The following is a 13,006-nucleotide window of genomic DNA, read 5'->3' as shown; positions in this document are numbered from 1 at the left end:
TGTCGTCCTTAAACCATCATATCAAATTATAATACTTGCTCTAAAAAAATAAAATTCTGACTCAGGTAAATATGCGCGTCATGGGTCCAGGGACCCTCCTTGAACCTCCTTCCTCCCGTATCCTTCTATTTCCTTTAAACATCCCTTTTCTTCTAGTACAATATTTTTATTGGGTTTTACAGTACACATTTCAGGTTTTCATTGTAGTCAGTTATTCTTAATTCCTTTTCTCCACAAGATTATACATATACCCACATACCCCCCTCCCCTTTTCTCTCTCTTAGCATCTTTGGTTTTGTTTTTACTGTTCTCATACAGAAATAATATGTACATTAATTTGTACCTCCATTAGAATAGCTCGTACACAAATATAAATAATTGAAAAGAGGAAAAGAAAATGTACATAAAAATAAAAATAAATAAATAAATAAAAATAAATGACATCTTTACAACACCTTCACTGACGTGTCTCCGGTCTCTCCCGGGGTCCGGGTCACGGCTGACCGCGGGAGAGAGCGGGGGGACTCATCCTATAGCAGCCCTCCTATATCTTCCCTTCTCAGATATTCATTAAATGGTTTCCATATATCCTCGTAAATCTCTATATTGTTCCTGAGGATATACGTTATTCTCTCCATAGACATGCATTGTGCCATGTTTTTAATCCAAGCACCGATTGTGGGTGCGTCTATTTTCTTCCAATTGAAAGCTATTGTTCTTTTTGCCTGTAGTATAGCAAAATCAATAAATTTAAATTGTTTGGTTCTCAGGTTCAGATTTATTGGATATAAATGTAACAATATCATTTTGGAGTCTAGTGGGATATTCACTGACAGGATATCTTTGATTTTATTCACCACCTCCCCCCAGAACTTCTTGATTTTGTCACATTCCCAAATACAATGTATAAAAGTTCCCCGATCCTTGGTACATTTAAAGCACCTATCTGGTGTGTTGCTGTTGTATTTATTCAGTTTGACAGGGGTTATATAAGTCCGCATCAGCCATTTGTATTGAAGTAGTTTTAAGCTAGTGTTGGCTGTTTGTGTCTGAGCCTCCTCGCATGCTCTGTTCCAGTCCTCGTTTGAGATCTCCTCTCCCAAGTCCAGCCTCCATGACTCCAATCTAGATAATGACGTCTCGTCTGAACCAGATACAATCCAGTTATAGAACATTGATAACAGGCCTTTGCTATTGCAGTTCTTGATGATAATTTTTTCTAAAGATGAAAGTGTAGGAATTGCCAGTGACTGGTTTTGCAGAGAGGAAATGAAACTTCTCAGTTGCAAGTATTTAAAAAAATGCTTCCTTGGGATGTTGTATTTTATTGATAGTTCCTCAAAAGGTATCAAGACCCCATCTTTGTAAAGGTCAGATATTTTACTTATTCCTTCTTTTGTCCATAGTTTGAATCCGGCATCCAGTTTGCCTGGTTTAAATGAGACGTTTCCCCAGATTGGGCTGAATTGCGACATGGAGTTGTTTATTTTCATAAATTTCTTTACCTCATACCATACATTAATCATGTTGAGCACTATGGGGTGTGTAGTATGTTTTCTTAAATATTTTGGCTCAGCTGAATACATGTATAAATGTAGTGGTAGTTGCATTGGGTATGCTTCCACTCCCATCCATGATGGTGGTTCTTCCTTAGAAAAATAAAACATTACAGTTCTCAATTGTGCAGCCAGGTAATACCAATGAAGGTTAGGACAGGTCAACCCCCCTGAATAGAATGGAAGATACAACAGAGATAGGCGGACATTTCTTGCGCCATATACATTTTGAGATGAGAGACGCAATCTTTCCGAACATTCTTACCGGTGGTGCCAGAGGGATATTTTGAAATAAGTATAGGAACTTTGGTAGTATGGACATCTTTAGTATGTTTATCCTCCCTATCACAGAGATTGACAAGAACATCCATCTCTCTATGGATTTGAATACAGAGTCTATCATAGGTTCATAGTTTATTGATGCTATATTTTCTATTTGGGGTATTATTTTGATGCCCAGATAAGTGAAGCTGTTCGAGAGCTTGAAAGGAAATTCTTGTTGGTCAGCGGTTTTTCTCTCGTTGTCATTAAGCAGCATAAGTGATGATTTTGAGGCGTTTAGTTTATATCCAGAGATACTACCGAACTGATCAATTATATCGAGCAGTGCAGGTATCGATGTATCTAGTTTTTTTAGGAACAAAATGACATTGTCCGCAAAAAGGGCTATTCTGTGATCGTTATTACCGATTTCAATCCCATGTAGCTGTCTGTTAGCCCTGATTGCTATTGCTAACGGTTCGATAGCTAAAATGAACAGGAGCGGTGATAAAGGCGAGCCTTGAGGGCAACCCCTGGTGATATTAAAGGGTTTAGATGTCACTTCGTTTGTTAGTACCTCAGCTACAGAGTTTAGGTGTAGTAATTTGATCCAGTTACAAAAGTAATTTCCAAATCCAAATCGATCAATAACATCAAAAAGATAAGCCCATTCCACCCTATCGAAGGCCTTCTCCGCATCGAGCGAGAGAAGACCTGTGTCCCTCTCTCCTTTTTGGTTTTTAATTGTTTTACTTCCTTTTTTTGATATTCATTGACCGGGAGCTCTTTCATGTGGCTGCTCACCAGAACGTCAAACAGGAAGTCCCTGAAATATATTTTCAACTCACTAGCAATGAACTGGTATGCTACATGTGCACACAATATTTGCATAATCCTTTTGCTCACATAGTAACATTAGGTTAGACTCTTAAATGAAGGCACAAATTAAATTCATGCAAATACATTTTTGAGGAACCTTGAATCAGGGTTATTATAGTTCTGTATTTTTAATTTGTTTTTTAATTTTTGTTTTCAGTTCAGTTCAGTTTAGTTTGTTTAGTTTAGAGTGGGTTTAGTTTAGTTCAGTCTAATTTTTATTAGTTTCATTATAATATGGGGGATATTGTCAGGGACAATATTCAATAAGTTCAGAATAGGTATTGTGTAATACCACTTTGTGAATGCAATTCGTCGTGTAGACATCCCAGTCTCAAAAAACATTATGCACCCACGTCTCCTCACGCTTGTTGCGTTTGCTAAATCTGACCAAATTGACAAAGACTAAAACGAAAGACATTTTCATCAAAAACAATTTAATTAAATTGTTTGTTTTGTAAGTACACAATATAGTTTCAGTTCGTTTTTATTTTAATTCCAGTTAACTACTATGGGAGTTTTTTCTCCCCACACCTATTTTTAGTTTTTTTGTTTAGTTTTAGTTCACTATGATAACCTTGCTTTGAATAATGCTCTCAGAGTGAGCACTACCTTGGGACATTTCTAGGGGTGTGAACTACACCTCAGCAGCATCAACAGAGAGGCGGAGGTGTTTCAGATTTGCATACTGAAGCAATGACCTTAACAAAAGCATGCACAGGCAGGGACAGGAATCAGGATTCATACTATTTTTTTTTTTAACTTGAGTGACATTCGTGTGAATGTGTGTTTAAAGGTCAGAATTCAATGAGAATGTGAGGTTGAATTGGTCATGATAGTTTTGAGTAAGTATATTGCAGTCCTCGCATGACAATACACTGAAGCGCTGAATGAAAAAAAGCTTTTGGATGTTTAGAGCCAGTACACAATGTTGGCTTCAGGCATACACAGTCTGCCACCATCAATAAGGAAAGCAACAAGCAAAACAAAACAAGTGGGCAATACATTTCAATGTGCGCCTCGCAATTTCACAGTCGCCACGGATTCTCAACAAAAAAATTCCAAATGATTAGCAGGTTCCTTAGTATGGCAGTGCACAGAAGATGAAATTCAAAACTTGAAATGATGATTTATGAAAACTTGTCATGTCTTCTTACCTCATAGCCACGTTGCTGCCGTCGATGACAATGTTTTTCAGTTCAATCTCTGTGTCCCTTCTGTCCTCCAGCTGTGGTGGTAGTGGTGGGGTGAATCTGTGGGGGCCAAGGGGCCAACCAGAGGCCACGAGAGGGTCTTTCTGCCCTGTGCTCCTCTCCTCATTCTCTGGACTGGGGTTGGAGGGGCCAATGCCGGCCCTGACCCTCACCAGCTCCCCAAGTACTGAGTTGGTATCGGTGCTTAGGCCGACCTTCTTCAGAGCAGCACTCACTTCTGCAGGAGAATAGCCCAGCTTCCGAAAGAAGTCCACCCTGAGCTGAAGTTCCCCTACATCTAGCTCCAGCTGAGCCGAGGCAGGCCTCTGACTGATGCAGGCCTGATCCATTCTGGAGAGTCTGGGCCTGGTTTCTGCACTTGGTTCAGAAGCATAGGAGGCTCATAGCATCCTTTTCAGGAGCATTTCGGCAGAATAGCTGATTAAACAGAAATGACAGCTGATTAGCAACAGATTCTATGATAACTGATATTGTGTGTCTCAAATGTATGCTTATTGATTGATTGAAAACTTTATTAACAGATTGCAGAATGGGTACAGTACAGCTCAATACATACAATTGTTAAGGGGATGCAGACCAGAGAAAGACTTTCGTCTTGTTTACATCAGGGTCCCCCATTTTCAATTCATCATAACATATATGCCATACATGACATACAGATAGACAGTACTGCTACATCTATACATTTATGACACACCAGATTTGCATATAAATACAGTACTGTTTGTGATACGAAAAGAGTCCATTCATATACCATCTACTGCACAGTAACTTCGTAGGCTATTTGGCCAAATAAAATCTACATTTGAAATCCGATGATTGGACTGTAGAGACCCAATACACTGTAGTAGTTAAGTGTAGAGGCTGTTGTTAACGACAAGGCGCTCACGCGCACCTCACCAACGCTACAAATCTGACATGTAAAAGCATCTATCAGAACTCTTTTGAAATAGTGACAAAATGACAGCTGTTAATAACAAAACAAAGTACCGGACATGTAGCCAAAACGTAGGAAACAGTAGCCATAGACGAGTAGCGTAAGGCAGGCGGCACCGTGAAACCTACACTACTGTGTCTGTAAGCTACACAGCAGATCTAGGTTCAAAATGCTATCTACCTGATACAGGTGACAAGCAGCCCCAAGCCCACGTCTTCCCACGGTTCCGCCTGTCTGTGAGAGCCTGGCTGGGAGAACACGGCACGCTAAACCATTGTTCGACGTACAAACAGCCCACACGCCGACCACCGTTCACAACTTACCATTACTGCACTTTGCTGCGTTCCTAATGTGTTCAATTTTTTTTCACACAAAAGTGAGTTCTAACAACACTCTGTCTCGAAGTACAGTAACTTCGCCACGGCTCTGACTTCAGAGCACCTCCCTCTTTGACAATGATTTCTTCCCTTCTTCCTCTCTAGACGTAATGCCAAGCACATTTGCATACTCGAGAGATAAGATAAGCGCTGGCCGGCTTGAGCTGTCATATTGTATTCTTTCTTTTCTCCAAGACGCGGGGGCTACGGGTGGATGTTTAGCCTGTCACTGAATCTGCCAGTAATTGTAATTCGGTGTTGATTTGTGTCATTCTTGATTTGATTTACACAGTGTTTCAAAATGTAACGTTTTCGCAACAGACTGAATGAATGAATGAAAACTTTATTTAACAGATTGCAGAATGGGTACAAATACAATACAGTACGGCTCAATACATACATTGTTAAGGGGATGCAGACCAGAGAAAGACGTTTGTCTTGTTTACATGTAATGTCCATGGAATGTTATTTATGATTGTGTAATGAAGAAACTGATTGTATGATTCCATGTGGCAAATAAAAACTCTGAACTGAACTGAACATCAGGGTCCCCCCAGTCAAACTACAGTAGCCTACAGCATATTGAGTTCACATCTAGCCAGCAAGGTGGGGTCAAGGGCCCAGGGGACCTTCTGGGGTTCAGAACCCAAAACTAAATATTGTTTAATTTAATAAAATAAAATAAAAACAATAATGTAAATGCACAATAAGTCAGCTCAATGTTCAAATGTATAATAATTATTATTTGGGAGTTTTGATTATACTTGAATCTCCTCGCCTGGAGTATACAACAGCGCAATATCTAAGCGAAAATCATATGGGGGTTCCCCTGGGGGCTGAGACAGAAATGCTCTAGTAACCATTAGATTAGGGGGTCACTCTGACGTCACAAGGTTTGGAAACCCTCACTCTATCCACTACGCCGTCGCGCTTCCTAGTGTCCCCCACTAGATGTCAGTCTCGACTCACTTTTCTGGATGACCAACCCACACCTCTTTACCAGTGAGACAATAAATAATGGAACTACATCTTTGATTGTTGGCTTGTTCACGATTACGGCTCGACAAGCCTGCAGATGGTTAAGCAATTCATTATGTGAATTGTGAAGGGTTTGTATTAATCGATGGATGTCTAGTTTCAGTTTCGTTTGTGTGTCCCCCCCCCCCAGCGCAGCACCCGCCCCTCCTTTTTTTTGGTGGACCGTCCCTGTCCCCTCAATCAAGGCTCATCCGCCACTGTCCTCATTCAAATGCCACAAGCCTAATATGTTTTGCCCTTATTCATTTATTTTATTTTCCTTTTGTCTCTAATGGGTGTTAAGTACTCAAAATAAATAAATAAACAAATAATAAATAAAATGAATGAATGAATGAATGAAAACTTTATTTAACAGATTGCAGAATGGGTACAATACAGTACGGCTCAATACATACAATTGTTAAGGGGATGCAGACCTGAGAAAGACGTTTGTCTTGTTTCCATCAGGGTCCCCCATTTTCAATTCATATAAATATAAATGACCACCCAGACTTACAATCACCTATGATTAGGTCTGGACCCCCAGTCTTATCACACACATGCACACACACACACACACACGCACGCACACACACACACACACACACACACACACACACACACACACACACACACACACACACACACACACACACACACACACACACACACACACACACACACACACACACACACACACACACACACACACACACACACACACACACACACACACACACACACACACACACATAATGACCACCCAGACTATGTATAATAATGACCACCCTCACAACGCTTTTTCACTCTCCTGCCCTCCGGGAGGAGAATGAGGAGCCTCCGAGCCAGGACCAGCAGACTGAAAGACAGCTTCATACACCAGGCTGTCAGGAAGCTGAACTCTCTCCCAGCTCTAGCCTCTCCCCTCCTCTACTCTGCCACCACAGAACCTGGACTAAGAACACCCCCCCCCCCCCCGCAGTAATGGCACAATAATAAAGAATATGATTATCTTCCACCTGCACTGATTTGTGCGGGGGGTGGTTAGGTTACCAAACGGCTACTCGCATCTTTTTTATTGTTATTATTCGTTTTCAATCTAAACCGTTTGGGATTGTTTTCCCCTTTTCAAATTTCGACCAAGCGAGCGGTCTTCTCTCGTCAGTGGCGGCCGGTGGGTACTTCGCCACTAGGGGCGCTATACCAAACATTTTGCAAAATGCAAACATGTACAGTACAGTACCACGCAACACTCATGGCAAGACATGAGCGATTCGACTCACGCTCACGGCAATGAATCGGCTCTTATGAACGAGTCGCTCAGCTGTTACTACAACAACACACAACCAGTCAAATAAAGTATAGTCTAGACTCTAATTCACAACTTGAAACACAATATATAAATAGAAAAGTTAGAAACAAAACTCGCCCGTCTACAAACACAGGCAGATCTCTCCCTCTCTCCTTCTCTCTCTCACACACAGCGCGACGTGGAATCGATTCGTTACACAATCAGACCTATTATATACCAAGAATAACTTCAGTATGAGTACAGGGCTGTACACATATTTTGCATATTGTTAAACGAGCCAAGGCTAGCTATTAAACTATCGATATGAATCGAAAATCTGGGACCCTGATGTAAACTAGACAAAACGTCTTTCTCTGGTCTGCATCCCCTTAACAATTGTGTGTATTGAGCCGTACTGTATTGTACCCATTCTGCAATCTGTTAATAAAGTTCTCATTCATTCATTCATTCAAACATAGACGATATTGAACAAGCCATAATCCAGAGAGAGCTGCAGTAGTTAAATCAATGAGCCATCGATAAATAAACAATCAGCAATGTCTCGCTTCATGAATGGCCAGCAGTAGTACTGCTCCTAAAAAAACTATTTACAAACGTTAACGTTAAGCAGAGAGAGAGAGAGAGAGAGAGAGAGAGAGAGAGAGAGAGAGAGAGAGATTTCTTCAACCTCGAACCTAAATTCCTTAGCAACCCGTGTTACCAAGTAAACAAATCACGGAACGATAGCCTAGTACTACTAACGTTAGCTCCAAGAACGATAGCCAGTTAGCCCGCACCAGCCTAGTACTACTAACGTTAGCTGCCAGAACGATAGCCAGTTAGCCCGCACCAGCCTAGTACTACTAACGTTAGAGAGAGAGAGAGAGAGACTCACTGTTTAGTTGAAACGTCCAGGGCAGGAGAGCTTGATAAACGTGTATAATCCGCCATATAGCTTGTTAGCCAAGTGTTAGCTCAGCTGAGCTCGTCGACGTTAGCACAACACTCAACAAGTACATTCCTTTGTCCATTTCCGCTCGAACAGACTGCAAACTACCTGGCGTTCTATCGCCATGCTCTAAGACAAACTCTAACCTTAACCAACTTTGAAAGAGTGCCTAAGCTTAACAGTCTAAAGAACTTGCAGTCACGGCACGGCACGCTCTAAGACAAACAACAGTCCTAGTACCAGGAACCAAGCTAGAAGCTAGAATTGGAACATTAGAAATTGGATTCGGCCAATCAGAGATCGTCTCTGTGAAATTCTGCCATGGAAAAAAATACTGGCGTCGGCCAATCAGAGAGCGTCTCCGCGAAATGCGGCTATGGAAATTCTCACGGAAGTTCACGCTGCTTTCTAGACCGCTTCAAATCGCGCTCGGATTCCAACATAATAGTCATATTTCAACGCACAACGCCGTATGCACTGATTGGCTGTGACGGAGACAGCGATCAAACTGTGACGCGCACTCAGAGCGCTATCGCGTATAGCCCGGGCCGAGAAATACAAAAAAAAAAAAAGAAAGAAAAACGTGATGTCACTTCCTGCTCTGGAAAACGATGTTTTTTTAATTTAGATAATAACGTTATATTGTGCATTGGAAATACAAACATACTTAAAATGAGTAAATATTATTAATTTTAAACATGTTTATATTATTTATAGGGCTATAAAACACAAAAACGAAAAAGTTTTATTGTCTTCTTCTCTGATTTAACAGCAGCTGGCCAGCAGGTGGGTCGGCGCCCTAGCGCCCCTAGTGGTAGAGCCGCCACTGTCTCTCGTGCCGAGCAGCGGAGATTACAGCAGCGCATGGAACTGATCTGTTTATCCCAAGTTGCGCGGAAGGACAACTGGCTCTGAAACGGACCCGCCGCGCTCGACAGCGTTGGGACTTGTTGTTGTCATAGGATGCGGTGTCACTCGCGGCCAGATACTAGTAGGCTCTTCACATTGGCTGGGGGGGCGGGGACATTAGCGATTCTTGTACCGGATCTCCTCACTGGTAAACAAGAATACCCTGAAGACTCTAGCAGGAGCACTCATTCAAGGCCAGGGTACTACGACAATGCTTGCACCTCATGGTACCAAAGCACCTCAAAGGCGCTAAAAACAAAATTACAAACATCTCAAAACAAACTGGTCAGACTACTGCTTGACCTTACTCCTAGAACCCACCTCACCCCTGCCCACTTTGACAACCTAGGATGGCTTAGAGTAGACGACAGAGTACAGCAACTTGCAATGGGCCTGGTCTACAAGATACACTACACGACCAAGGTACCCATGTACATGTCAAAATACTTCCCAAAGGTCAGTGAATACCACGATCACAACACCAGAGGGAGCTCCACAAATCATGTTAAACCCAGATTCGGCTCAAACAAGGGACTAAACACGTTTCGCAATTATGCCACATCAATGTGGAACGCCCTACCCAAAGCTGTAAAGGAATGTGAATCACTACCCACTTTCAAAAACACTCTCAAAAAACACCTAAGGGAGACTGCAACTCGAAACTGGCCCCTGTAAATGTCCGAACACAACCCCCTCCAATGTACAGTAAATTACCAAGTATGGTCTTGTCAATAATCCAATGTACAGTTTTGTTTGTACAGTTGTACAGTGTCCCCCACCCACCCCTCCTACCGAACCCCCCCCCCCACTCCTACCCAACCCCCCCCCCCCCCACCCACCCAACCACCTCCAATGTACAGCCCCCCCCACCCCCACCTACCCAATCCAATGTACAGTTTCTACGTCAAATGTATATACTTTTTTTTTCTGGACTCTTTTTGTATCACAAACAGTACTGTAATTGCAAATCTGGTATGTCATAAATGTATAGATGTAGCAGTACTGTCTATCTGTATGTCATGTATGTCATATATGTTACGATGAATTGAAAATGGGGGACCCTGATGTAAACAAGACGAAAGTCTTTCTCTGGTCTGCATCCCCTTAACAATTGTATGTATTGAGCTGTACTGTACTGTACCCATTCTGCAATCTGTTAATAAAGTTTTCAATCAATCAATCAATGACAACCAATCATGCGGGACATGGTCTCAATTTTCATGACGCGTGAAAAGAGACAGAAATGCTGTACAATCACGCGCAATGCGTGACATCTGGCCACCCTAGCGTGCATGTTTGTGTTTGTGTCTCTATGTGCTTGTAACAACTAGGGATGTCCGATATTATCGGCCGACCGATATTATCGGCCGATATCGGCAGTAAAATGTGATATCGGAAAATATCGGTATCGGTTTAAAAAATAAAATAAAAATAACAATATTTGTTATATATATATCCAGTGAAATTATTAGTTACCTGAAATTATTCAGTTTTTTGGACGGGGAAACCCTGCATATATCGGTATCGGTTGATATCGGAATCGGAAATTAAGAGTTGGACAATATCGGAATATCGGTATCTGTAACTGAGGGGTACAATTCCCCGACTGTATTGAATAAGTATGGTATCATTAAACCACTACTGAGTTATGTACATTACTACTGGCCATACAGTACACATGTATATGAGATGAACACCCACACAATAACACGGCTTAACAAGAAAGTACTGTTTATAATATTTATTAGAAGAGCACCAAGATTATCTTACATTTATTAAGAATGAGAGTTGCGCTTGTAAGGCCAAGAATGTGCATGAATAGGTCAAGAGCGTAAGTCCATGAGCATATTACGAAGGGGATAATTAATACCACCTGTAGCATAAGAATTATATAAGGTACACTAGTAGGTCAGCTGGAGATACTAGGGGGGTTCCCTCCGGTTGTAAGCCAGCAGGGGAGAGGATTTGTCGGTAGCAAAAGTCTGGATCAACGAGGAATAAGGAGACTCCAGGTACAGGAGACGGTGCAATAATCCCTTGATCCGTAGACAAAGCAACAGCTATTCTCCGGTATGCACTGCCGCATGGTTGAAAGCTAGCTAGACGATTCTCTGCTCCAGCAGCCACAGGACCAAAGCAATATAATCCAGCCGAAAAGGGCTCTGTAGTCGTCGGTGTAGGTTATGCAGTGTACATATCCACACGGTTCTCGTCTAGGGCTCCTCGGATGACGGCACAAGGTTAGGCCGCCCAGCCTGGATAAGCACACTAGCTCGGTACGATGAAACGTTGGTAATGCTGGTCACTGTAGAACGGTAGCCGCACGATACACTATACATAATAGACTATTACTTAATAATAGAATAGGTCGAACTCGACGATACAGCGTTAAACTCTGACACTTCAGCTATCAATTCGCACGTGGTCTCAAGGCTCTATTTCAGGGCAAAACGGGCCCACTTCACAGCACGTTGTATCGTGGTGAAGGCTTCAACTTATTGGGTAACTAACTGCTGTATCCACCTGCAACGTATTTATACGTAAGGTGAATAATCTAGTACCAGCCTTATTTCTGTCTCGTATTACTGCGCAAATCTGGGCATGTTGAGACATGTCTTAGCGGTGACTTTGAACTAGACATTGGGGGTATGGCCGTGGCGCCTAGGGGATCGCTGTCCAATAGGAGAACGAATATTATGGTCTGGCCTGTACTAGGTAAAGGGATATTCCGTGTATATGTACAAAGAATATACAAGGGATATCAGACGATATACAAATACTATACAATATATCTCAAGTAATAAATATATATATTCGGTTTAATCTGACCCTTTGTAACAGCCACCTCCTAATTAGTCCGCACCTAATTAGATAAGCAGAGACAGATTAACCGCACTGTCCACTACTCAATGTCCGTTATGAGGAGTAGGGCAATTCACAAAGTCAGGGGGTCATGGTCGTCATTAAGAGAGTCGGGGAGCCTTGGCAATTCTATCAGCCTCGCCACGGGTCGGGTGTATGTCCGCCCCTGGACGAGCACTTCTGCCGCGCTGACCCGTGATCACTTTGCTTACGCGGCCGGCCGGCCACATAGCTCGGGGTAGTGACTGGTCGATAATCATGACGACTGTGCCCTCCGTCAAATTGTCTCTTTCTTTTACCCATTTCTGGCGGGTCTGTAGAGACGGTAGATAGTGGAGGAGGAAACTGTTCCAAAACTTGTCAGTCAATACTTGACTGTACCTCCACATTCTTCGGCCGTTCGCTTCTTCAGGTCTGTACACTGTCTGTGGGAGCGCGGGGTCCAGCCGCCCCATCAAGAGAGTGTTGGGGGTGACTGGGTCGACATCTGCTACATCACTTGAGACGTAACCGAGGGGCTTTGAGTTCAATACTCCCTCGATCTCCGTGAGGACTGTCGTGAGGACTTCTTCCGCCACGGTCTGGGCCCCAAGCACGGCGTACAGGGCTGTCTTTATTGAACGTACTTCTCGTTCCCAAGTTCCCCCGAAGTGAGGTGCATTCGGGGGGTTAAACTGGAAATCAATCTGAGAGGGAGCGAGGTGGGTCTTAAGTTCTGGGCCCATAGCTTGGAAGCTCTCTCTCAGCTCTCTTTCTC

At 42.6% G+C, this 13,006-nt stretch overlaps 1 protein-coding gene across 1 annotated transcript in view; it reads right to left on the bottom strand.

Annotated features, from left to right (window-relative positions):
• The window catches only part of zc3h12aa (zinc finger CCCH-type containing 12Aa), a 43,684-nt gene extending 38,415 nt beyond the window's left edge, over window positions 1-5,269 (bottom strand). Inside the window, exons 1-2 of the mRNA XM_084336166.1 lie at window positions 5,168-5,269; window positions 3,851-4,324 (exon numbers count right to left, since the gene is read on the bottom strand). Coding sequence (XP_084192292.1) covers window positions 3,851-4,236 — 386 coding nt within the window. The 5' untranslated portion in view covers window positions 4,237-4,324; window positions 5,168-5,269. The remainder of the gene's footprint in view (window positions 1-3,850; window positions 4,325-5,167) is intronic.
• Between the last annotated feature and the right edge of the window lie 7,737 nt (window positions 5,270-13,006).

This window comes from Notolepis coatsorum (genome assembly GCF_963971535.1).
Source record: "Notolepis coatsorum genome assembly, chromosome: 19".
Lineage (NCBI taxonomy): Eukaryota > Metazoa > Chordata > Actinopteri > Aulopiformes > Paralepididae > Notolepis > Notolepis coatsorum.
The sequence above is the reverse complement of the archived record's forward strand: the minus strand, read 5'-3'. Positions and strand labels throughout refer to the sequence as shown.